General features: G+C 35.5%; 1 protein-coding gene across 1 annotated transcript in view; it reads right to left on the reverse strand.

Annotated features, from left to right (window-relative positions):
- Positions 1-17,275: 17,275 nt before the first annotated feature.
- LOC128991563 (neuralized-like protein 4) overlaps positions 17,276-25,905 on the reverse strand; it is a 46,114-nt gene continuing 37,484 nt past the window's right edge. The window contains exons 20-28 of the mRNA XM_054414557.1: positions 23,957-24,123; positions 22,992-23,137; positions 22,528-22,624; positions 21,881-22,024; positions 21,541-21,699; positions 20,246-20,425; positions 19,010-19,640; positions 18,318-18,560; positions 17,276-17,514 (exon numbers count right to left, since the gene is read on the reverse strand). Coding sequence (XP_054270532.1) covers positions 17,354-17,514; positions 18,318-18,560; positions 19,010-19,640; positions 20,246-20,425; positions 21,541-21,699; positions 21,881-22,024; positions 22,528-22,624; positions 22,992-23,137; positions 23,957-24,123 — 1,928 coding nt within the window. The 3' untranslated portion in view covers positions 17,276-17,353. The remainder of the gene's footprint in view (positions 17,515-18,317; positions 18,561-19,009; positions 19,641-20,245; positions 20,426-21,540; positions 21,700-21,880; positions 22,025-22,527; positions 22,625-22,991; positions 23,138-23,956; positions 24,124-25,905) is intronic.

Raw genomic sequence — 25,905 nt, forward strand, 5'->3', positions numbered from 1 at the left:
TTGGTTTAATGTTTTGTACATTACAAATGGGGTCTTTAAACACCATCCCTTTATTAACAAAGGAAGAAAAGCTTTCTCATGGTTGTTATATAGTTGTTAAAATATGCATGAGGTGTTTATTAAAACATTAGCATTATTGATAAATGATTCATTTCAATGTCCTTTTTGCTTCAAACACGACATAATGTTTCATTGCTTGTTTTTTTTTTTTTTGTCAAAGTACATAGCAGTATTTTAATAGCATTAGTAATATTAAATATTTTTCCGAGAAAATGCATTTTGTTTTTTAAAACTTAGTAAATATTAACATTTTATTTTGAAGAACTTAATACTCGATTTAGGTAGTGTATTCTTTAAACAACTACTTTCGAGATAAAATAATGTATATCAACTTATTTCATCTATGATAATGCGAACCAACGCTGCAAAAGTCATCTTCAAGGAACTCGTCTTTCACTCATTTTGGGGGCGCAGCATTGTGTCAGATAACAATGAGATGAAAACGATACCTACTCGTATAGCTTCTATTGATCGATCCTATAGACAAAAAAATATTACCTGCGATGTTCATTTGTACAAAATAAAGTTTCCTCACACTTTGGAATTTACGATTGAATTTTAGAGTCCAGAAGGGATGGTTAATGTTTCGTGCATAATAAACGACTAGTTTAAAAGTGTGCAGGAATCTTTGCCAAGTACAGCAAGGTGAATAGTATTTAAGTTGTCGAATATATTTAATAGAAATGTTCTTCTCTCTTAGAATTTATAGCACGCAATTGTCTTCATTTCAACTTGTCAACAATCTAAGATTTTTTGAACCACTAAGCAATTTCTGTCTGTTGTAACGTCAATAATTTCTTAGCTACTTCTTCCTTATATACATTTTAAATTACGAAGGAAATCTTGCAGAATCTGAATGCATAATTGATACCTACTTAAACTTTTCAAAGTCGCAGTTTGTTTCCACGAAATGTGTAATTTTCTTCGTGTGTATCTAGAAATTTCATACCCAACATTAATTATTCTTCCAAGTTGAGGTTAAACTCCTTTCTTACACCAATTCAATATTCACTAAACAAGCACGAAATGTACGGTGTTAACACAATATTCACGCTCGAAGGTGCAAATCAAACAGTAACTATTGTTGACAGTTACTATCCAAATTGGAGATTGTTGTATCTATATCACAGGATTGGACGTAAGTAATGTATCATGTCTACTTGATTTGGATTATTGCAAAGCCCAAACATGATTAGTTTTTACTGTTTTGTAACATATTACCGTAAGTTGTGGTTGATCACTTGTATTATTGTATATATTGACATGGAAATTTATATCTTGAATTACTATCACAATCTCAGTACATTTTTTTAATATTGCCATTTCCATTCATTGCCAATTGAGATGGAGACGCTATTTAAAATATGAATGAAGGATGAGTGTGGAAATGAGTGAGGTGCAATAGTGTTTACTGAATATTGTAATAACTTTTGAGTAGTTTCTTTAGTCATGACGACCACTAGGAGCTAGGAATACAACTGGAGGAGCACTGACATCGGCATTCGGCACCTCTGCTAGAAAATCGAGACGCTGTAAAGTTTTGTTGTGTTGGTACCAAAACGAGGGAATCAGTTCATTCCCAATACATGGCTTTATATGTGAAATTTCGCAATCCCTTAGTTCAAATGCACCAAGTACAATTATTCTTTATGGTTAATAGTACAAAATGTACTTAATGACTTAATCTCCTATGGCAATGGCAATGGCGGCTAACATCTCGCAATTCACTCCTCCAGTGCTACCTCCAAATGTTTATCCAGCTAAGTAGTTAGGGCCATTCCAAATGAACAAGGACAGCTGGGTCCAGTTTCGATCCATCAAAAAGCTACAGTGTACGCTTTCTTTGCATCAATGACGAAAATCTTCCTATGATCAGCTACTAAAAGAATTAATTGATAAACTAATTAGGCCTAATATATTGAACTAGCCCGTTATGGCTTCGCCTAACATACTTTTTTTCTACTATATATTTGACTAAAGTCAATACTACTAACTACTTACTATGAACCCGCTGAAGAAGTGACTTCGCTAAGGAACTAACTTTTAATGGCTTAACAGGGCTACCGATCATAACATTAATTTTAATTCTTTTACCTATAGCAGAGGCAGTTCTGTGAAGTTATTCGAGTCAAGCTGTAGCACATTATTAGACGTTTTCGAAGATACTGTAAAAGGATGCAACACATCATCGCGGGGATAAATAAATGTAATAGTTTGTTTTGACATGAGCAAAAAAAAAATGTAAAAAGCACATCTGATCAGCTGTTATGATTTTATTGGCCGATTTTTCAAAGCAAAGAGGAAATGTATAATCCTTCAAAGTTTGCCCAAAATATTTACATTTGGTTGGCTGTGTCGTTGGTGGTTGAGCCTCTTTATTCAATAGTCCAATAGATTAACCAACACAAGAGTAGTAGGCTACACTTTCATATAACTAGAGACGATTTATTATGTATGATTAGATAGTTTTTATTTGACTAAACAAAATTTTAAATATCAAGAAACAAATTGTAAACAAGTCTACGAAGGGAGAAGGGAGTATGTTACTATGGTCTTACCCTTACCTAAAAATCTGAAGATGCTGCTCCCTGGTTATTGGTTAACTCTAGGGGCCAATTCTGGCATACGATATACGGCCATTAAAACTCGACAACCGTGTCAAGCCACTGGTATTAAACACTTCGCAAATGCCAAATCAAAGATTATTTTAATTTAAATAAAATATTCGAGTTGGGATTCTTGGGAGAATTAATCATCCACGACAAACAGTTTCATCAAAGATTACGACATATGCTTTTTGCGTAGCATATGTAATCTTTGGTTTCATACATGGTTTCATGGTTTCATATTTGGCTTTACACAGAAATATACATTACATTCAATAATGCCTGTTTTTATTAGTACTCTATGCTGCTGAGCTGAAGCTATTTTTCTGGTTATTTAGTTTGTTTGTATGCTGTCTGCTGTCAAAAAATTTGTGATTCCGGGACAAAGCGACTAAGGAAGGAAGAATTTAATGAATTTATCGCCATCGGACAAATGCGACATAATTTTATCTACATAATATATTTTAAGTAATTACCTACCCCATATTAGCAAATGTTACATCGTCGATGAATTCAAATTCTAACAGTAAGTTAATTTAACTAGGCTCATGGAGTGATTACTGTGGTTCAACAATAAGTTTACCAAGTAAGTTTTTAGGCCTGGGTCCTGGCTTTTTTATGTGTTTTCATTGAAAATAGCGTACTCGGGCCTATCATAGTTTGTTGTCTGTTACTTTTAATTGCTTTATTTATAAATCTTTAGGTTCTTAAAATATATGTATAGGTAAATATAGTAAATAGTCCAGTGTAGCAAATTGTAGCGCAGCATTTCCTCTTTTTTGAAAGCAGGGTTAACACTGTCAAACTTAGGTTTGAACTTGACTTAAATTCAGTTAGCTCAGCATATGGTAAAACAGAGTTATAAAGGATTTCTAACCATCATTTCCTCTATAGCAAAACTTTGATAGGCCTACATAGAAAGGTTGGGTTTAGGTTAGGTTAACGATTGATTGATTCAATGCTGGCTGCACTTTAGTTTACGTCCTACGTTCATTGGAATGAACATAGCAATCGATATATCGATTAGGTATTTATTTCATTCGATATATCAAGTTTGGTTAGGCCTAGTTAGATTAAAACCTATCTTAACCTTAAATAACTAACCGAATGAAATAATCGATATACAGTAGAGTCCCGCAAACTCGGCACTCGATAACACGGCAGTCTGGATAACTCGGCCATCACCTGGCTCATAAAATTAGTGATTTTTTGAGTCCGAGTTAAACATGGGTTTAAGTCAAATCATTCGCAACTCGTACCAAGGATTTGTTGTACTATATCTGATGACTTAATACTGACTTGTAATATAAATATAAATAAATAAGGCGGCTAAAAGGAATAAAAATTGTATTGTTCTTATTTTTAACCCTAGTTCCCGATAGGCTAACCCGGCATTTAACAAACTCGGCATCCTTCCAGTCCACATTACGCCGAGTTTGCAGGACTCTACTGTACTTTGTGGTTGGCTGGCCAGGATTTGCTTTTTAAATCAATATAGGTATCGAATAATCTATAGATAGATATTTTTAATTTCAATGAGTGTAGGACGTAAACTAAAGTGCAGCCTCAATGCTTTTATTGTTCGATAATACATGATGGAATCATATATCAATATAACCTACTGCAATAGCTTGGTAAGTGTAATTTTACAGTCTTTACCTACAACCACATAATGAAAAAAATGGGTTGTGAAGTCACTCATCATAAGTTAATACAACTTAGACTTAAGTTGCATCGATACAAACTGAGCGGAAATAGGTAGTAAGCGTTATAGGTGGGGGATGTGCAAGTTTATATTAAATACTTCTCTGTGGTTTAATGTAATAAATTCTGGGTGCGGTAACTTAATAATAGGGACTTGGTGATTCAAATAGTTAGTTAATGGTTAACCACTTGAGGTTTTAACTTAGGCTACTGTGTAGGTATAAGTTAACATTTTGTACACCATTAAGTTGGTTGGTCATTCTCATAATCATGTCTCTTGGTGTTTGGAACGTTTTTGTAACCAAGCATAAGTTATTCTGTTTTCCAATTTCGTAGGCGAGCTTCTGTTTTTCCTTAAGAACGTAAACATTCCATATAATTTTATCAAACTGTAGGCTATTGTTTTTTTTCCTTATTTAACAATTAATTTGTTATCAACTGCTAGATTCATGAATTAAACCTCGATCTTTCAACATTAGTTTTGACATAAAAAGACAGCCTCGATAACAATAGTTTTAGGCCTACCTTTGTTTGTCTAAGCTGCATAAATATTTTAGCCACTCAGTTTCTAAACTGTGGCCGGATAACTTGCCGAACCCGACCATCCCAGGTATTTCTTAATCGCTTTACGTTAATTATCTAAAACTACCTAAAGACATACCAAATCACCACCAAAACCTTTTAAAATGTAAACTGTTTAAAACCTGGACCAGTTATATAATCTGTAAATGCTTTCAAAGATTCATTGGATGGATTTGGAACATAGAAGTTCCATCCCCAATGTAATGAGAAGTGTGAACACAGGTTTACCGTATACCGAGTACAAAACATAGCATAGGCCTAATTGTCTAATTTTTTGTGTCGTCTGATTTGCAGGATTACATGACATAACTTATTTTAATCAATTACTATTTTTGATTTCAGGCAACTAAACATAAATGGGAGGAGATTGAACATTATTGTTTCAAACCATGACTCCTATTGAAGATTTCATGTACTTATTAAACTCAGTTCTTTTGGGCGAGGAACCTGTAAGTAGGCCTAGTATTTTGCATTACAGATATCTTAACATGTTCAGTGCGGGCTACATCCTGTTGATGTAGTGTGTCACGAGTGCTCCTATCAGCCTACAACTATAGATGTAGGCGCGCTACTCCCACTACATTAGTCAGTAAGAGCTCAGCCATTGCCGGGGAATGTTACGTTGCCAGCCCGTAGCTTAGAATGCAAGCTTTATTTTGGTGTAGAACACTAAAATTTCCTGTAGAATCCCGTCTGGCAATGCTTTTGTCCCGGTTTCAGGGATTTTCTCTCTTCGAGTCAGATTACAAAGACACTGGCTACGGATCCAGGCAGTGCTGCTACCTTTAGGTGTTTCAGTGAACTACGTCCACTCTTGTGATAACGCAGCACAATAACCGCTGCTCTTTTGTTATTCGCCAGACTGAAATATTTGAATGCCAATTGCGTTCGCTGATTCAGTGGCACGCCAGGGCCTCACCGCCATTGGCGAGCGCCTGTTTGAATGTATGCCACACTGAACGTGTTAATTAAACCATTGACAAACTAAAGCAAACTGTTCATTTTTAGTGTGTTACTTAAGCCAGTGGCATTTTTGTATTACAAACACCTTTAAGGAAAAGTGATCCCAACCCCCTAGTTTTTTTTTTAAGGTGCCCCCCTCGCATAATAGTCAGAAACACCAGCCACTAGGCCAGCATACACCTTTAGTTTTTCACACTAAGTTATTTCTTAAATTAACTATATGGGAACTTATTTGGATCTCTGTAGATATAAACCTATCAACCTATTTATTTATTAATTTTGAGTATTTCAGTTCATGTGACCATAGATCCTGAAAATTTACATCCCACTCTCATGTTACGTGACAGGGTATTGTGCAATTTTACATTTGAGTGTCCATTTAAAAACTCAAAGATTGCCTACTCCTAAGTCATAATTATTGTGTGTAAAAAGTTCTTTCTGTGTATGCAAAACCTTCGTGGTCTAGATTTGTTCTTCGTAAATTTAACATTTAATCTAGAACTTGACATCATTTTGAGCATTTCAAACTTAGTTAGGCCTACTTAGTGCCTCTAAATTGATAAACTTGAACTTACCAAAAATTACTAATGTTTTTATTCTGATAAATACTGGAATCATCATTTAGAGGAACTACTCATCTGCAGTTTTTGCGTGGCAGGAACTAGGGACATTTAATTAAATTCACCCCGGGAAACAAATAGCTTAGCAGTTTAGTGCCATGTTTCTAGTGATATTTACTGCTATGTATTGTTACAGACGATAGAGGACTTCATTCTACTCGTAGGTACCTGTGTGGCGTTCATTGCATTTGTTTTGTGGTGCTGTTTTCCAATTGTGCCGAAGGAAGCGAACGCTCCGATGCAATACGACCCTAGGAGCTACAACCAGTATAAGAAACTGGACTCATACGAGCACACTACATAGCCACTGAAAAGGCCATCTCTTTATCAAATGACTGATTTATTTCTAGTCAAATAATATTTTTTATACAAGTCCGAATGTACTATAATTTTTTTATTTATATTAACCAATTAAAACATTTTTATAATAATTGTCGTGTGAAGAAGAAGCAATATGTAGTTATGTACAGTAAACTGTAGCATGATGTTTTAATTTTCCTTTGTATACGTTAACATACTTATTTCACTTTAGCCAGCCAATAATAGTGTGTTTCACAGTTGTAACACATGATCTCGTGAGCTAATTTATACAGATTTGTATGTTTGATTTTTTTTGTAACAGAGCATGTTGTAATGGATTACAAAACTTGTAAAGTGTTTGTACATTTGACAAGTTTTACTAATCTATATTTAATATTTTCCAGATCTTTCAGTGTTCTAATCTAGTTACTAAGCTTTGACCTTGTCTTAATAGTGAACATTTAACACCATTAGCATCTGGAAAAACTGTTTGATTCCTGAAATTATTCTACCGTAGATTCCTGATATAATTCTATTGTAGTGATACTTTCCCTTAAAGTACATTTGGCTCTCTTGTCACAGTAGTTTCATTCCGCCCTTTAAATTAATGATACACGATTTGTGATTTGGAACTAAAGGTATTTTGACAATCGTGATAGAAAACTAAAGTATTTCAAATTAAAGTAATTTAAATCTGTTGTAAGTTGTGCATTAACTTACCAAAGATCATTAGTCTAAATTTTCTACCCGGTGACCATTTGGGGTAAATATCATCTGCAGTTCTTAACTCATTTGTAATCTTGAATATGGTTTTCAAAGTGACATTGTTGGGTGATGTAGCCTATATAGCTTCAGTACTAACTGCAATCCAGACTTCAGTAAATATATTTGTAGATAGGCCTACACTTTAATTTTTTTTTTTCAAACCATGACCCCTTAGTGTGGGATAAGAGTCAACAATCTCCTTACAAACTCCAAAAAGGTTTTGATCCAAAATAATTATTAACCCCAGGAGATATTTGTTGTTGGTTAAAATCCACAAAAAAACTATTAATATATCTTACCTGAAATTGATCAGTGACAGGAATAAAAAATCATTTTATTTACAAAGTCTTTCCAATGCAGTTCGGCAACAGATTCTAAAGAGATTTTCTAATATTACAAGAATCAAAACTATATTTTTACCCTTGAATTAAATGCCAGTTTCTACAATTCTATATGACTAGTCATTTATCTTATTGTCTCATTATGAACTACATTGAACAATAAAACTACTTTATTTTTGTTTGTGTCGTATTTATTTCATAACTAGTATAATACCTATCAGACAATGTCACTATCCTAACATTACCGTTGAATATGTACTAGGAGAATAGGTAGGACTTAATCGAATTAGTAAGCAAAAGCAGCAGTTCAAGGGGTAGAGACTCATGTTTTAGACGGTGCCGCCCAATAAGATAAAACGTTAAGATTTAGATACTGTGATCGGACGACAGGATCAAGTTCATGGTCTTCATCGGTGCACTGTACATTGTTTTTCCTCTCTGTATAGTAATAGTTACTAGTAAGTTTACTTGATGCAAAAAATCCTGAGCAATATAAAATTCTAGAGGCTGCAAATTCATACTTTTCCATACAGTGGCGGATCCAGAGGGGGGCTACCGCCCCCCCCCCCCTCGGGCATAATTTTTTTTACTGCATGCTATGTCAAAATTTGACCGAGATCTGCGAAGACGATGACGATATTCCTTTACCGCGGAGGTTATTTAGGGTTTTGCCACGACCGGGGAAGACACTGACGATGTCCATACGGCCGCAGGAAATGAACAATATTTGGCCGCGATCCTGGAAGACAGTGCTTATGTTCCTTCGGAACGTTTATCCGGTGTTTTGCTGTGACCGCGGGAGACAATGACGATGTCTAAACTAGGACAGGAAATGAGCAAAATTTTGCCGCGATCGTGGAAGACGATGATGACATTTCCGTGACTGTGGGAAGCGAGGATGATGCCTACATGGCCGTGGGAGATGATCAGAATTTAGCCGCGAGTGCGGAAGACAACAATAATTGGCGGATAATGTCTACAGGACCGTGGGAGTTGTTCATGATTTTACCGTGATCGCGGAAGACAATGATGATGTACGGTTATTGAAGGGATTATTCAGGGTTTTACCATGATCGCAGGAGACAATGGCAATGTGGGGGGGGGGGCTTCACCTATAATCTCGCCCCCCCCCTCAATCTAAAGCTGGATCCGCCACTGTTTCCATAAGGATTTGTTAAAAAACTACACAAACTTATGCCTTGTTAAATACAGACATTATTGCAAGACTTAGTTGTTTTAGAACGGGGTGGGTTTCTTTTTCCTTTGGAACCAACGGCCCTGATCCAACTTGGCAAGTTTATGTGCAGCAAATGGATGTGACTGAGGCCATAAAAACTTTAATCCATTATCTTAAGAAGCTTAACAAATTGAGCCTCTAATTCATGACTGCAAACAACCTAGTCTGATTACTCCTACACCCTGTAACAAAACAAACATACTGTAACATATCTATGGTAATTGTAATCAATCTGTGTTTGAATGTTAGAAAAATATTACTACAAGCAAGCATTCATTACCATTAAATATTTTTTTCTTGGAGTAGTTTTGGGGATTCCCATCTGCTTCAGCTTTTCTATTTGGCATCCCATAAACTCACTAAAGCAATAATTGTTGAGTGGTCTGAAGCACTTCATCCGTATGTATCCTCCAATCAATCTTTATTTTATGTTCTGAAAAAATTACGTTGAATCAGTATTGTAAGAAAATTAAATATCATATTACTACCTAGAGTACATTTTACACTGTCTTCCATTATAAAATCTAGAACCATAACTTTCAAAGATAATACCTTATTCTGAGATCAGTGAAGGGAGAAGACGCATCAAAGTTTATAGCAATGGCGTAGACACTATCTTGCGACACTGTAGGATAAGACTCGGTGATACCAAATTAACTAATTAAGCGCAAAGTAAAACTTCCCACTCTGCGTACCCATTCATAATTCCCATGTGTACTCCTGTTCCAAGCTTCTGTTCTTATTAAAACCTGGTAATAAATTTATCTTTACGATCACTTTTTTGTGGAAAAATATTCCATTTAATTCATATCCAGTTGTATTTTTTAAGAGCAGCATTAATTTTGAAACAACTGTATCATAGGTCAACATTTTTTAGTGTTCTACTGGCAATTGTTTGAGTGGTGGATGTAAGAACACTGACATGTTGGGGCTAGCCACATCATCAGGAAGATGGAAAATCACCTAGAATAACCAGACAAAAAACTATAGTCAGAACAACATGCTAAAAACACAATGAAAACCTGAAACAACACAATTGATTAAGTACTTAGAACAAAGAACAGACAAAATGGGCACATCTTCAAAAGATGGTGCCCAAGTAAGTGCAAGACTGAGCACACATCCGTGAGCTGACTAAGAAATTTTGAGAAAGTTTTTTTTACTAATCGAGTTATCATTTTGGAAATGTCCACAATAATCTAACACCCTGTAAATGTCCCTTTAACACCCTAAACCCACCAGCACCAAAAATGAACTACAAAATATAAGGACTCATTTGACTCATTACATCGGAACATGGGGAAATAGAAATAACTAAACCAAAGTTCCATGATTATTAATATATTACAGATAGAACCATACTCAATCACAAAACAATATAAAACAAATGTACAAAAAAGTATTTACATTGGTTAAGTTATTCATATTAACTAATACTTATCATCAAACAAAAGAAAATAATCTTCGTTGTCTTCATGTATTGTTTGCTTAAAAACATACTGTTAAAAAAATATTTAAACCGTATAACTAAAGAATGATCTAATTCAACGTAAGATCTACTCTTTTGTTTTGAAGATGGGATTCTTGAGACATGTTAGTAAGAATTACAGCTGTACATTTCTGCCATAGTAACAACATTCAGCCGTTATGGTGCCACTATTTATCAGCTGACTTTAAGCTATACGGCTCCGGAAAATGAGTCCATTTAACTTAATAAAATCAGCAGTTATACTTCACAGACACAAGGTTAAGTTTGTTTTGGAGTCGTACAGCTTAGTTAGGTAACCTCGGCTAAGAATCCCACCTTCATTACTAAAAAAAATATAGGTATAACATGTTTAGACAGTAAAAGGAAGGTACTGATTTCTAGAAAGTCAACTGACTAATCTTGCCTGCTTTATGACTAGAATATTTATGTTTAAAAGAAATATAAAATGAACACAAGATATTAGAAGGAAAATAAAAAGAGCTCAGATTAGGAACTAAAATGAAAAAGGATCCCATAAAATAAAGGATAAAACTTTAAACTGCGGGGATTATATAAACATTGGATTACTAAAATAAATTTCTGAAAATACAAATCAGAAAATAATTAATTGAAAACACATAGTTTGATGATGTCCAATTCAGAAAGAAGATTGACTTTGAAGGATTTTTAAATTCAATGTGGTCATGCCCAAGAGAAGGAACATTTCGGGAAAATTATTAGGTTTTATTGCATTTACTTAGCAGATAAGCAACTTATTTTTCATGCTTTAATATTAGAAAAGAGCAGTCAAGTGCAATATATTTATGTTCAGATTGAACGTGTTTTTCATTCAGTTAAAATTACTTCCAGATCTAAGACCATCAAGCTTTTATTTAATCAGATTTTAAGTGAATTTATTTGTTTATATTGATCTATTAAATTATGTTCTTTACAATATTGCACATTATGTCATTCTATCCCATCAGTATTTTAAATGTTAAGACTTGAAATATGAGACGAGGGTGTCACACTTCATCCTACCCGTTAATTAATATACAGCATTACAATAATAAAATATAATCATGCAAACCAATTCTGAATGTTAGTGAGTAATTTAATTACATTTTATTGGAGAACAAATTATAATGTTTACAAGAAACATATACAACATATTTAGAAATTAACATAAAAACTTAAACATTCTACTATGACGACCCTTCTCAAATATGTTTCCCCAATAAATATTACTCATAAAAAAATCTTATTTAAAACATCATCTAAATGAGAAAACTAAAACTTCACATACAGTTGAATTTAAACCGAAATTAACATAAAACGGATACAATAGAGTTAAAGCACCATTTTCAGTTATTTCTACCTGTAATAAATTAAACCGATGGTCTTTTTTAACTATAACAACATTATAACTCGGTAGCTTCTAACAATTAACAGCGCAACAAGAGTTGAAGCCGTGAAGGAACTAAAAGTTGCTATCCTGCCTCACACAACCATTGCTGCTTGTTAACTAAAACTAAACGATGAACACAATCAGTTCTACAAATATTCTACACTTTGATCTTCTAATGGCTCAGAATTTGATCATTGTTCAAAAGGGAAGAACGGTTTTGAGGCAAAATAATAGATTAATTGGGATAAAATTTTTTCCTACAGTTACCTGACTAAGTGGGTTTCCTTGCACTGTTCATAGCACACAAAGTAGATAATTGCTGCATTTACTTACTTTTGCCGCATTCATTGTACTTTGCTCTCCAGTATTCCAACCAAACAACACAAAACAGTGTGCTTTTATTAGGCACGTCATAATAAGTGTACTTGAAAATAAGTTGGCAACACTTAAAAGCTACTACGACTACAATCAGCCGGTGCAGCGTTTCCCAGCCTTTGACTATTGATACTACGACTTAACCTGTTGTTCCGTATTAACCATTCTATTTTCATTCAACAGTTGGATTTAACCTAAAACGTGTTATTTAGTGTTTGAAAGACTAATTATTTATAATGCTTTACAGTAACTGTAGGAAAAATATAATGTGTAACGCAAGCGCAAAGTGCCTTTGCTGTACTCGATAAACATTTCTCTCATGTGCAGCAAAGTGCTACTTTGCGCACTAGTTACACAAATAACTATTTACAACTGTTACATTTTTGCAGGTCAAATTTTGATAATACAAGCTTTAGCATGTAACATGAGGATTTTGTTCCATCACAGGCTGAATCCAGTTTTATAACCAATAATTATTTGGTTCAATTTTGGGCTGCAGATTGGTTTGAAATGAAATTTTTCTCATAAATCAACATTTTAATCATTAAAAACTGAAGGGGCGACTTAGCAAGTTCCCACCAACAATCAAAGTATGACAAATTAAAATATAAAAAAAACTTCAATAAAAGTCCACTCTATGTTCATTAGACTATGTTCTCTTAGAATAAAAAACTGGCTATAAAGGATATCTACTTCAGCATCGAAAGCCACTGATACATGTTTTGATGAAAAGTATAGCCTTCCTTGTAAAATAAAATTTAGCTATTTCTACACTTGTTTTGCTTAGTACAATCTACAGTAACTAAAGTGTAGCAGTTGACTATTGAGATCAAAGTCACATCTCAATTTTGTGATTTCATGTTGAAATGTGACTGGTTGTTTTAGTTACAGTAGTTATAAGTTAAGTAATAATATTACACTACACACTTTTTTTAACAAATGATTTTAAGCAACATACAAAAATATGTTGTATTGTTGCACCAGGCATTATTATCTGAATATTTAGCAATAAAAGCGGTTATGTACGACTCTTATACATGGAACTACAAACAATTGAGTTCATAACATAATTAAACCTAATTTTCTCATGACAAGTATTAGGCTACTTATTAATGCACTTTTTGAATCAACGAAACCAAAAAACATTCTAAAAAAACCATTAAAAACTAAGTCATCACTATTTACACAACTACTAGCCTACAGGTAACATAAACGCTCTTCAAATTCTGAGCCATAAACACATAGACAAATCAACTTTGTACATATAAAATAAATACAACAAAACCAAATACAAGATTCAAAAACGAGTAAAAAATCACAGATATTCAAAACATAATTAAACATTGGTCATTATTTTCATATAAAAATTTATGCATTTGATGTTTAAAGCTTTTGCTCACAGAGTAAAGAATATAAATTTCTAAGCTTGTTCAAGCTTGAGTAACAGAGCGGTGAGGACGGTAGAGTTTCGTTCTTTGGTGACCCACTCGGTCGAGTTGTGGTCGAGTGGAGGGTCGAGGGGTTTGGTGATGTGAGGGATTGAGGGAGGGCCGACCTTGTAAGAGCCGGGTCGTACTAACACTTGGAACGCTGCGTATGCCACCATACGCTTCTTGGTCTTGGGGTCAATGTACCTGCACAACCATCATTACTCACTTGATTTTTGATTTGTAATCTTTGCTGTAGATCACTAGACATACTTGTACCACGTTTACTATGCACTATGGATTGTCATAAACTGTGTGTTTTAAACAGAAGTACCGGGGAACCAAGCCATGGCTCGGTATAGTTTAATTTTTGTAAAAGTAATACAAAGAAAACTCACGCCTTATATACAACGAATTTTGGCTTTTAATATTGAAGCTTCAGTAGAATCTCAATTTATTATGATGTCAATTTAAACCTGGCAATCCACAACACGTTAATGTATTTTACAGTTGATGGTAAAAATCACTCTTTTTTAATATAACTAAAACTAATAGCCTATAACGTTGTGCATTGTTTTTTTACAATCGTGTTGGAAAATGTCTGCAATAAACCTTTGAACAACAATAATAGCATATACTTGGGTAAACAATATTTTGACAGTTTGTTTTAATTAAAACTGCTGATTGAAAATTTTTGCTGAAACTCTAATGTACATAAAATAAAATATAATGTTATTAAATATTCATTTCACCACTAAACCAAAGATTGCCAACAATTGCCACAGTACTTCAGAGATTAAGTTTTGATAAGAGAGAGCCAATTAAAATAATCAGTATTTGATAAAGCTATTTTCACATATATCAAGTAATCTTCAGTATAATCTTTGCTTATTAGTAACAACAGATGTTTTTCCCTTTGTACTGTATATTGTAATTTAATTTGATAGCATACTGCAGACGGCGTGTTATAAACACAAATTACAAGTTCTTTTGTTTGCATTTTCCTTGTTATTTTGTTCAACCAACATTAAACCAAGGCTCCACCATCGATCTCTATTATTACAACTGGATCGCGCGTTGTACTGCTCAGAGATACACACGTATCGGTCCGCCGCTCCCCCCACCACTAAGGTATTCACTGTCTCTCTCTTACTCATTACGTCTTATGGCGTTTCCGCGTTTGTGCTCACAAAATACGCTATATCTCTGTTCATAGTGGCTCGATTGTCAATTTGTTTACACAGTTGTAATCTGCATGAAATTACGGAGATTATGGTAGGCCTATATGTTTTATATCAAAATAATTCTTTTTTAGATTATATTAATTCTTAAAACTACTAAATACGGTTTGTTATTGCCACTTTTTAAATTAATTATAAAGCTGTTATCATTGCTAATGATTAATTAACTTAATTTAGCATACACACTTATGTTTTTAATGTTTAATCTTGTGTTTTTTATGCATTTAACATGTAGGAGAGGACCCATGCTGATCCGCAGCTTTAAAATAAATATATTATCCAATAAAATCAAATATATGATTTTTGATTGAGTACTTGAGCTTAACTGATTCAAACGATCATTAAATCAAATTAAAGCCTATACGTTACTGATTATTTTGAGTCCAAACATAAAAATCATGAACAATACTGGAGCTATTGATTTTGAATCATAGAAATGTAGCGTGTCACCGTCCCTAAATCAAGTGTAATATTTAGTTGTTTTTTTGCTTTTGTATTTAGGTCAAGGTGAAACAGTTTCCCTAGTTCTTTTCGGCCTTTTAGGCTGATCTAACGGCGAATCACGTGATTTCAATGCAAGTGTAAGAACAAAGAGACGCGTTGTAGTTACTATGATCCCGTATGTATTGGAATAGGAAGGGGGCGATTTTAGAATTAATATAATCTAAAAAAGAATTATTTTAATATAAAACATATACCATAATATCCGCAATTTCATGCAGATTACAATTGTGTAAACAAATTGACAATCGAGCCATTATGTACAGAGATATAGCGTATTTTGTGAGCGGAAACGCCATAAGACGTAATGAGTAAGAGAGAGACAGTGAATACCTTAGTGGTGGGGGGAGCGGCGAGCGGTCGGACCAAAAACCCAGCACACAGCGTGCGATCCACTTGTAGTAATAATAGAGATCGATGGGCTCCACTAGAAAAACAGGCCATGCTGCAGCACAGACAGCGCAACACTACGTCACAGTGGTGGATAGTTGTACTAAACTCTTACCATTAAAATCTTACATACAGCTTGTTTATTTACCTAAAACATATGGGAATGGCAATGGCAATGAATTTATCAATGAAATCCATCCACTAGTGTGACTTCATGGACCCTGCAGCATGGCCTGTTTTTTCTAGTGGGGCCTTGATTAAACCCATAAGGCCAAATTTAAAATTTTTAAATAATTTGTGTAGCGAAATACAAATTTTTCCCGAGGTAGTGACTGTCGCCAATCACGTTTTTAGGGCTATAAGTCCCTAATTCCAAAATTCATTCAAAATCTTTCTGCTGGATTTCAATATATATTACAGACAGACAAACGGACATAGCGTGATTGGAGTAGGCCTATAGGATATTTTTGGATAATTAAGTTAGATTCATAATTATGTGCTACATAAACAGCTGGATAAATTGTTTGGTATGCTAATTTAAAAGCAAAAATCAACAATGATATTAAAAATTGAGAATTAGGGGGAGGTTATTTTGGAGACAGAGGAGTCTGGAGGAAACTTGTTGGCAAGGCCAAAAACTCAACTTGGATTTGAGATAAGAGTAAAAAAGCAAAATTTAAAAACTGACTTTAGAAAACCCCCTGACATTTGGCTTGTGTTGATGAAATGAAAACTCTGACAGCTATCTATACCAGTAGCCAATCGGGACCTACTAATTAATACACATGGCCAAAGTTTATTTTTACTGTTGATACAGTTTAAAGTAATATACCACATTGTTAATTAATTGTCAATCTCCTATATTCCAAAGGCAACATTAGTTGGCACAAATATTGTTGAGCTTCTCCCCTATAGGGGAAATTTGCTAAAACCATGTCTGTACAATTAATGGTATGAAAAACAAGTTTTTCTATTGACCTGTGAAAAACCAAATATTGAGGATTTTATGGTTTGGATCATAATCAGTAAATCATAATCATAGTGAAACCCTGAAAAGACTCACTCGTGCTTGGGAGAAAAGGCTGCACAAGCTGCATACTTGATGGTGGGACTGAGCACTAGTTGTCTGGTGTCCGAGTGGTCGTGCTTGGACTTCTGACTGCACTCTTGGTTGAGACTCAGTTGTTCTGAAATATCAGGAACAACATGAGTGGCATACATAACTAACATATCAAAACAACCTGAGTAAAGGCTGCACAAGCTGCATACTTGATGGTGGGACTGAGCACTAGTTGTCTGGTGTCCGAGTGGTCGTGCTTGGACTTCTGACTGCACTCTTGGTTGAGACTCAGTTGTTCTGAAATATCAGGAACAACATGAGTGGCATACATAACTAACAGACAAAACAACCTGAGTAAAGGCTGCACAAGCTGCATACTTGATGGTGGGACTGAGCACTAGTTGTCTGGTGTCCGAGTGGTCGTGCTTGGACTTCTGACTGCACTCTTGGTTGAGACTCAGTTGTTCTGAAATATCAGGAACAACATGAGTGGCATACATAACTAACAGACAAAACAACCTGAGTAATGGATGCACAAACAATACGCCGCTTGCAAGATAAAGGGCCATAAGTACATAAATTACGTCCTTTGGTCTTGCAAGCCACGAATTGATAGAAAGTCCGCTAAACTGATTCTAGTAAAATTTGTAAGTGTTTACCTTTTAAATGTGGAACAAAGAGAGTTTACTTGTCCACACTTCAAAATGAGAATATAGAGAAGGTAGGCTCACTAAATAACTTTACTCATTGCACAAGATTGTCTAATAACATACATTTTACAGGTATTTAGCTGTGGAAAACATAAACACGATGATAACTGGACATAATCACTTTTACATCAATGAAGGAATAGATACACAATCAATTAACCCAAGAAAATAGTTTTTAACACATAATTTATATGATTTTCATCCCTACAAGCCGTCTTAAAAAAAAAATAGCAGAAAAGAAACAAAATTAGCATTCAATTGTGTGGTAAACTTTTGGGGTTCTAACAACTGCCTTGAGATGTATACGGCTAGGTAGCCTAGTAGTTGCTCACCTAGTGGTCGGTAGGATCCTGGGAAAAGTCAGTTTTAAGAGAGTTCTGAACTGGTTCCAGCTCTATATTGATCATTGGGCTTTTAATAAATGGTCAAAGAACCAGCCCATCTTAGAATCAAAGCTAACAGCTCCTCCTATCAACACCCATTCTACACTTTTGTCTTTGCCTTAAAATAAGCACAGCATCCCTACTTCCAATGTACCTAAGCTAAATGTTTTACCAACCAGGAGTCAACAGTTCGCCCAGGTCCAGTATCCTACGGATAGCGCCCAGTGAGGTTCCTACAAAGGCGACGTGCCATTGGTCGATTTCTACGGTGGTCCGTTGCTTGCGTCTCAGAGGCAGTCTGGACCACTGGGATGGGATCGAGTACAAAGCTGGAGGATCTCCTTTGCTCTGGTGACTCGACTGAGAGTGACAACTGTCACAGTAGCAAGACGCGTGGATGTCTCTGCTGAAGAAACCACCTGCGGACAAAACAATTGTGGAATATAGCAACAAAAGAGAACACTTAGTTGTGTACCATGTGTTTTCCAAAATAAGGACTCTTGTAAGTAAGAAAAAATGAGCTCCAAGGTAAATTTGGTAGATGATTTTTGTGTTTAAAAAATTATTAATTAGCTTTTCATGATTATTCATTTTTACATCATGATATAAAATGGTTATTTAAAATGGATAAAGAGTTTGGTGAGAAATAATTTATTACCTAAAGCTCACGAGTTGAAACTTTAAACCATAAAACAATGTTTACAGTTAGTTATAATTGTTTTGGAAAAAACTGGTTTAATTAGTAAATGCCAAGAAATCTTTATAGTTGTTTATGAACAATTAGAAATAAATAGATAGGTGAAATTATTGAAACAAAAAATTTTCCCTAAGCAGAGACAGTAAAACTACATTTATTGGAAGGCATTACCTGGAAGTCCCAAGGTGTCCTTCAGTCTAAGGCAATCGTTGAAGTATTCACAGTCAATGTTGGGTTTGAGAGGTGCTGAGATGCCAGTGGAGGGGGATATGAGAGGAGTGATGTTGGAGTGAAGGCTGTTCTCCAGCGACCTCAACACCAACGGCTTCATCGGACCACTCGTCATCGGAGACTTGACGTACGAAGTGTTCGCCAGATCACACCCAGTCTTGTGGTCGCAGTTGGTTTGTGCTATGTGCCTTGAGATTTCTGCGTTTTGTTGCTGTTCAAACTGTTGCAATGTCAGATTTTCATTAGAAGCAATGGACTTTGGATCCAATTCAATATCAGAGAGTGGCGAGCCCTCACTCGGTGTTGTGTGTCCCATGCTGCTAGACTGGATGTTTTCGTTCGTCTTGTCTATCTTGGACCTCGACGTTTCGTCCATGACAAGAACAAGGCACTCTTTTTCCTTCTCGTGACTTTCAAGGTCGGCTTTTTCATGGGCTGTGAAATCCACTTGTTCTATACATTCTTCTATGTTGTCTTCCTCGAAGGAGTTTTCTTGCTGGATGGATGCTTGTAATTCTTCATGGAGGCTAGGGGCGGAAGCGTTGTCTTCGTATGGATTAACTACTGTCACCTGTAAAAAATTTAAAAAACTCACACATTTCTGTAGGCATGCAAGTTAGTCTACAATATCTTTAGTTCTCGTACAGAAGCTACGATTAAAGACTACATTTACTTGGTTAAAGACTAAAAAAATAGGAGGAAAAATAACTTATTTTTTCTTTGTTTTAAGTTAATTGTTTCTGTTGGTGATGTTAATGTTGTTTAAAGGTTTATTGCGGACATTTTCAATCACATTTTTTTACCATTATGATAGAAAATGTCTGCATTAAACCTTTGAACAACAATTTATTTTTTATTTAGACAAAATTAACAACATTATTTTTTTTGTATCGTCAATTCAAAAATAACTCAGGACAGAAACACTAAGCTGCAGATTTGAATTATAATAGAATGAGAGTAAAGGACTAAGATGCCTTATGTAGCTTTCTTGCTATTAAAGACCAGCTGTCTCTTAAGCCAGGGTTGCTATGATCACGGACAGCTGGTCCATTTTTTACACCATGATCTGAAATATTTGGGTTTTAGAGTAAACCAAATAGCCTCGCTACAGAATAAGATATAATCGACTAAAACTCATTACATATGTTCAAACTTCAACGGCGTTCTTAACCTTACCTGCTCACATCTGCCGTATATATCTAGCACCACTCTACAGCAAGGTGGTATACCAGTGGCTGCTACTCCTTGGTCTACTCCATCTACATACAGATGTAACTGTGCTGATGAGTCAACCAAAACTCCAACCATTCTTCCAACTCCCAGGGTGTCCAGGTTGGCCCCAAACTTGGTCTTTATCTGTAATAAAACATAATTTGTGCTTGATCAATTCTATCATTATCACATAGTTCAAATCTAAATTATGAGTCTGCAGGTCCCCGATATTTTTGTGTCAAGCCAACAGTAGACTCGAAAGTCGAAAGATCGGTTCAGGCAGGGAATAAATTTTGGGCCAAGCTCAAGTTGAGTCATTACTTCTTAGAAAGTGGTCATAGAGGTGTGCAAGTGGCTTGACTTTTGAGCCAATCTTAAATTTTTGCTGTCAAAGAAAGTTCTCTACATAAGTTTACAGCAAACACATGGCTGGAACGATTTTGCCATAGCCTCAGAAGATATTGTCAGTCAATATTTCCCCATAAATTGTGGCCTTCGATCTTTGCTTTGTATTGATCAATCAATCAATTATTTAAGATGGGGATGCCACTATGTGCGTTTTTGAACCCAAATATGAGTGAAAGATGAGTGGCGCCGACATATTCCTTAGACAAAGCTGTTCATTAATAGCCCATACAGCCAATGGCAACTAAGGGACCTACAGTTTATAGTGAAATCCTAACCACATTTTTTCCTTAAAATTAACAAATTGGTCTAATGATCAGGATAGTACTGCGGATAGTCGTAGTACTCACTAGTGTGGACGTTAATCCACACCAGGGAGCATCGCATCTACAGTGCATGCCTGTAAATATCCACAATTCGTTATGGTTACAAAACCACATAATTTGTGTTATAGTAACTGATTCATATCCCAAAATCCTCATTAACTTTCTTCCAAAGATTAAAGCAACATTCTTTTAAAGTTGCTCATAAATTTTAGGGTTGTGCAGTAGTAAATATTCTGACAAACATGTATCTGTTGTCAATAAAATATATCTTATGTGAAAGTAAGATCGAACCACAGTGTGATGAAGACCAAACATTATTATGAAAGAGTATTATGAAAGATGTTTGAATCTGTGATACTGTTAATCGTTTTTGTAGGTAGCTGTGTTATTGTTATTCATATAGGCTAAATCTGTGATATTTAATTTTATTATTTTAATAATTGTACTTGACAAGGTCGTATGCACTGTAAATTTTGTGTTCTTAGACCAATAAATCTCTTGACTCTTGACTCTTGACTCATTACCTACCTTTTGTCCGTTGTGGAAGACAAAGTCACTACAGATGATCCAAGAGTCACCCTTCAGTCCGAGGGCAGTGACAGGCAGAGAACAGCTGTTGACAGGGTGTGTTGTCAACCCAATACACAGGGAAGACACCCAACTGGGGTTGACAGCATCTATCCTAACCTGTGTGTCCACATAAAGTTAGAGCTGATCTGTCTTAACATCAAATAATTAAAATAAAGTACATTTTTTTTGTAACTTAGTATGTTAAGGTTTGTTCCAGCCTTGGTATAAAAATTAAGGACAATTCTCGGACAAATTCTTGATTGTGTCTGACAAAATAAAGAATTTTCTTTTTATTTACCTGGAACAGCTGCCCTTTGAGTATCTCGCGGTTGGTGAGGACAACCCCTTGATTATAACTGCCCACTCTCTTGGCTGTGAGACGACCAGATGACAACTGGACATTACGCCCACGCACCTCGTGTAGTTGGAACCAGTCCACATCCTGTGTCAGAATATATGATAATAGAAATAGTAATAGAATACAACTAACTACATTAAAATTGAGCTGTCTAGAAAAAATTTTAATTTGTCATCTGTCAACAGCAATTCAAAAATGTCCTTATTTTTATCAAAATCAACCTGGCATGATCGGGTATAGTAAATTATAAAATCCCTTTTTAACATGTTACAGGTCACCAAACAAACTGTGTAAATAAGCTGTGCATAGAAACAATCCGAAAAAATTGGCAGCAGGTGCCTAAATCCGGGCTTGTATCATCCGTTATAGAAAGGGATTGTCATACGACGTGGAAATAGCACACAATTTCTTGGTTCCCAATCATCTGCAAGGACGTTCGGATGACAAGAAAGGTCAGATAATGACATAAGGTAAGATGGCATAGCCAAGACTCTATTGTAGTAATTCACAACTCTTGGAATGAAAAGATTTACAAAACAATTGTGTGTTAAATCGTTCAGCAATTTTCCATGTTGTATGTTACTTACATCCAAGCTGTATTCCGCTGTTGCCTCACATTCGGGTGGACTCTTCCCTAAACTGTCTTCCATCTTCTTCAACTCTTCCGACAACTCTTGTCCATCCCTAAGACCATAAATTCTATTTTGTTTCATCAACCGTAAAGTGCATATGAATACTTGATAGTTAATTTTATATTTTTTTCAAGGTTCATATATCCATAGATTTATTATTATTACCATGTTCTATGATCTAATCTTATCTTATTAATATAATATAAATTATATTAGCAAATTGATAATCAGCAATATGCTAATGGTATTTGCTATAACTAAACATACTTGATTCTAAATCAATGTCTGTTACAATTCAAAGACTTTTTCCCAGATCATCATAACTCACATAAATGTCCTGTATTACTGGTTTAGTGCACACCCAGCTTTGTAACTATTTAAGCAGGTAAATCTAAGAATGGTTATGAAGACTTGTGTACCTCTTGGAAGGTGGACAGGCAGAGCTGAGCTCCTCCTCCGGATCCGCTAGAGTAGCCTCTCCCTTGGCCACAGACCCTGTCACCTTACTGGTCACTCTGAGAGCTACAACACCTCCGTAACAGTCCACAATGCCATAACAGCACCACTGTGGACAACAAACAACACATCACAAAAATATTTAATTGTTATTAACAATTTTATTGAAAGATTGGTTTCAATCAAATGAGGATCAGCCCACAATGACGTAGCATGCTTACTCATTTATTTTTATATACTGAAGTAAACAACCCATTTATGACCAGTTATAGCTGCCACAGCAAACCAGTAGACGATGCAAATTTCAATTTGTCTAATTGGATTTTTCCTGAAATATTTCCATAAACAAATCGTATTTATTGCCTATTTAGTAAGGCTCTAGGCCAGGATTTTGAACTGTAGAATAAGGAGGATAGGATTTAGCTCACCTTGAAGACATACAGGTAGGCCATAGATCCGCTGGGCGACTTTGCCAAGTGTAGAGAAAGTGAAGAGAGTTTACAAAAAGGTAAACTTTGTAAACTGTCTTTACTTTCTCTACGCAAATTTCAATTTGTCTAATTGGATTGTTTCTGAAATATTATCATAAACAAATCATATTTATTCCCTATTTAGTAAGACTCTGGGCCAAGATTTTGAATTGTAGAATAAGGAGGATGGCCGTTAGCTACCTTGAAGACATACAAGTAGGCCATAGAAAATAGAAAGGGGACACTGAACACACAATATTTCGTCCCCTGGGCGACTTTGTCAAGTGTAGAGATAGAGAAAGTTCCCCAGGGGACAAAATATTGTGTGTGTTTCTGTTCAGTTTATCTTATATATGTTTTATAGCCTATCTGTACTTCTTCAAGGCGAGCTAGCTGCTATCCTCTTTATTCTCTTATTCCCTATTTAAATAACATCAGATGTAATGAGTGAGGTTTACCTTAGGCACATTGTGAGCAGCGATGCCTTGGTCTTGTCCGTTGATGTAGAGATGCAGTGTTCCGTCGCTACATCGCTTGATGCCTACCCTGGCTCCAGCCCTCAGCCAAGCCAGTGAGCGACAGAAATGTGACCGGATCACTCTGTTATTGTGGTACACCTCATCACCTAAGGAAACATCAGTGGTGTATTGATCGGGGTAAATAGTTTAAGACCTGTGTGCTAGTAAAAAATATGATATCCTATAAAACAGCAAAATAACAAATATGTGTTTTGTTACTAGGCTAGTAGAAGGGATAGCCTGCACCAATGGGATTTTTGGGAGGATTTTATTTTACATATCACAGTAAGATAATTTATAAACTTTTTTATGAGTACCGGTAGCCTTAAAACATATTTTTGTTACATTCATACACTCTATTAACACTCAACACAATTTTCGCTTATCATAACTAACAATTGTTCGTCACAACACCACAATGTCTATGCGATCACAAAAGATGCTCTTAATTTAGGCATGATCGCGAGATACAATGATGATGCTTATGCAATCACAAGGGAATGTCAAGGTACCGGTATTGCCGCGATCACAGGTGATGAAGACGTTTTTACAACCGCGGAGGAATTCCAAAATATTAACGTTATCTCAATTCATTTCTTGGTGTTATGAGTTATGAGGGACGGATGAGTTTTTCAGGGGGAAAATAGCACATAAAAAATTCCGAGTTACAGTAAAATAAATTTGCACTGTTGCGTATAAAAAAATCTTATAATGCAATAGGAGTTCTTAAACAAATTTAAATATGTTTATGTTCTATTTCTAATACAAGAATATTAAACACACACCTTGTTTCAACAAACTCTATTTCCAACTAAACCAATGTTTACCAAAACATGTTTTCAAAAAACATCTGTCAACAAAAGATATTTAAACACAAATAAATCATATGACTAAAAGAACATACTTAATACAACATCCCGCCTCAAGATGTCTACATCTTCATGAAGCTCGGTACCGCCTCGGTATCTTGATGGACCTTCCGTAATGGGTAACTGTGCCAGCGTCTGGACGATCACGTGAGTTAGATGGACAATTAAGGGCCGTAGATGAACAGTTTGAAAGAATGCAATCTTCTCCGTAGTATGGTGCAGGAACTAAGAACTTCTGGTTTCGTCGAATGGTTTTCTTGTCAATGTCCACAAGGTAGGAACGTGGTTCGTTCAATTTCCTGACTTCTTTGTATTTTCTGCATCCTCGATGTATTTCTGGTCACAAACTCCTTCTGTCCGATTCGGTCTACCGTTTTGAACTGACGTTTTATTTACCAAAAAACATTAGTATTGGCAAGTTCACGTTTTTGGCGTTCTAGCTCCTCATGTTGGCGCAAGGTATTAATTGCTTTCTCCAGAGTCAATTGAGATTCCAGCTGGAGTCTATCACTCAGACCCTCATCTTGCATACCAATAATGAGGACGAGAAGCATCATCTCATCATTTAGTTCACCCCATGCACACGTTTTCGCAAGGCCATGCAAATCTGTTATACATTTTTCAGATGGATCACTCCCTTGCTTGTGTCTCAAAAATTTTGATCTTTCATAAATTATATTCCGTCTTGGCACAAAGTATTCATCAAAGGCCCTAAGAGCCTCGTCATAAGTATTAGGTTTTGGTGAAAACGAATCGAAAATATCTTCACTTCTACTACCCATTACAAACAAAAGTACATCGATTTGCCGAGTGTCGGAAGTGCTATCCAGACCGCAACCCCGTCTGTACCTTTGAAAGCGATTCCTCCAGGAATGCCACTCATTCGGAGTAAAAGAGAACGTTTCTGGAGTTGGTAACGTGATATTGACCATTGGAGTAGGAGTATACATAGCTGCATCATTTTCTCGGTTCGTATGTCCCAATGCAAAACCTCGTGACTCATCTTTAGTCTTTCTAGAG

This window comes from Macrosteles quadrilineatus, unplaced genomic scaffold (genome assembly GCF_028750875.1).
Source record: "Macrosteles quadrilineatus isolate MER2022 unplaced genomic scaffold, UCM_ALF_1.0 Scaffold_4__1_contigs__length_99947679, whole genome shotgun sequence".
NCBI classification, from domain to species: domain Eukaryota; kingdom Metazoa; phylum Arthropoda; class Insecta; order Hemiptera; family Cicadellidae; genus Macrosteles; species Macrosteles quadrilineatus.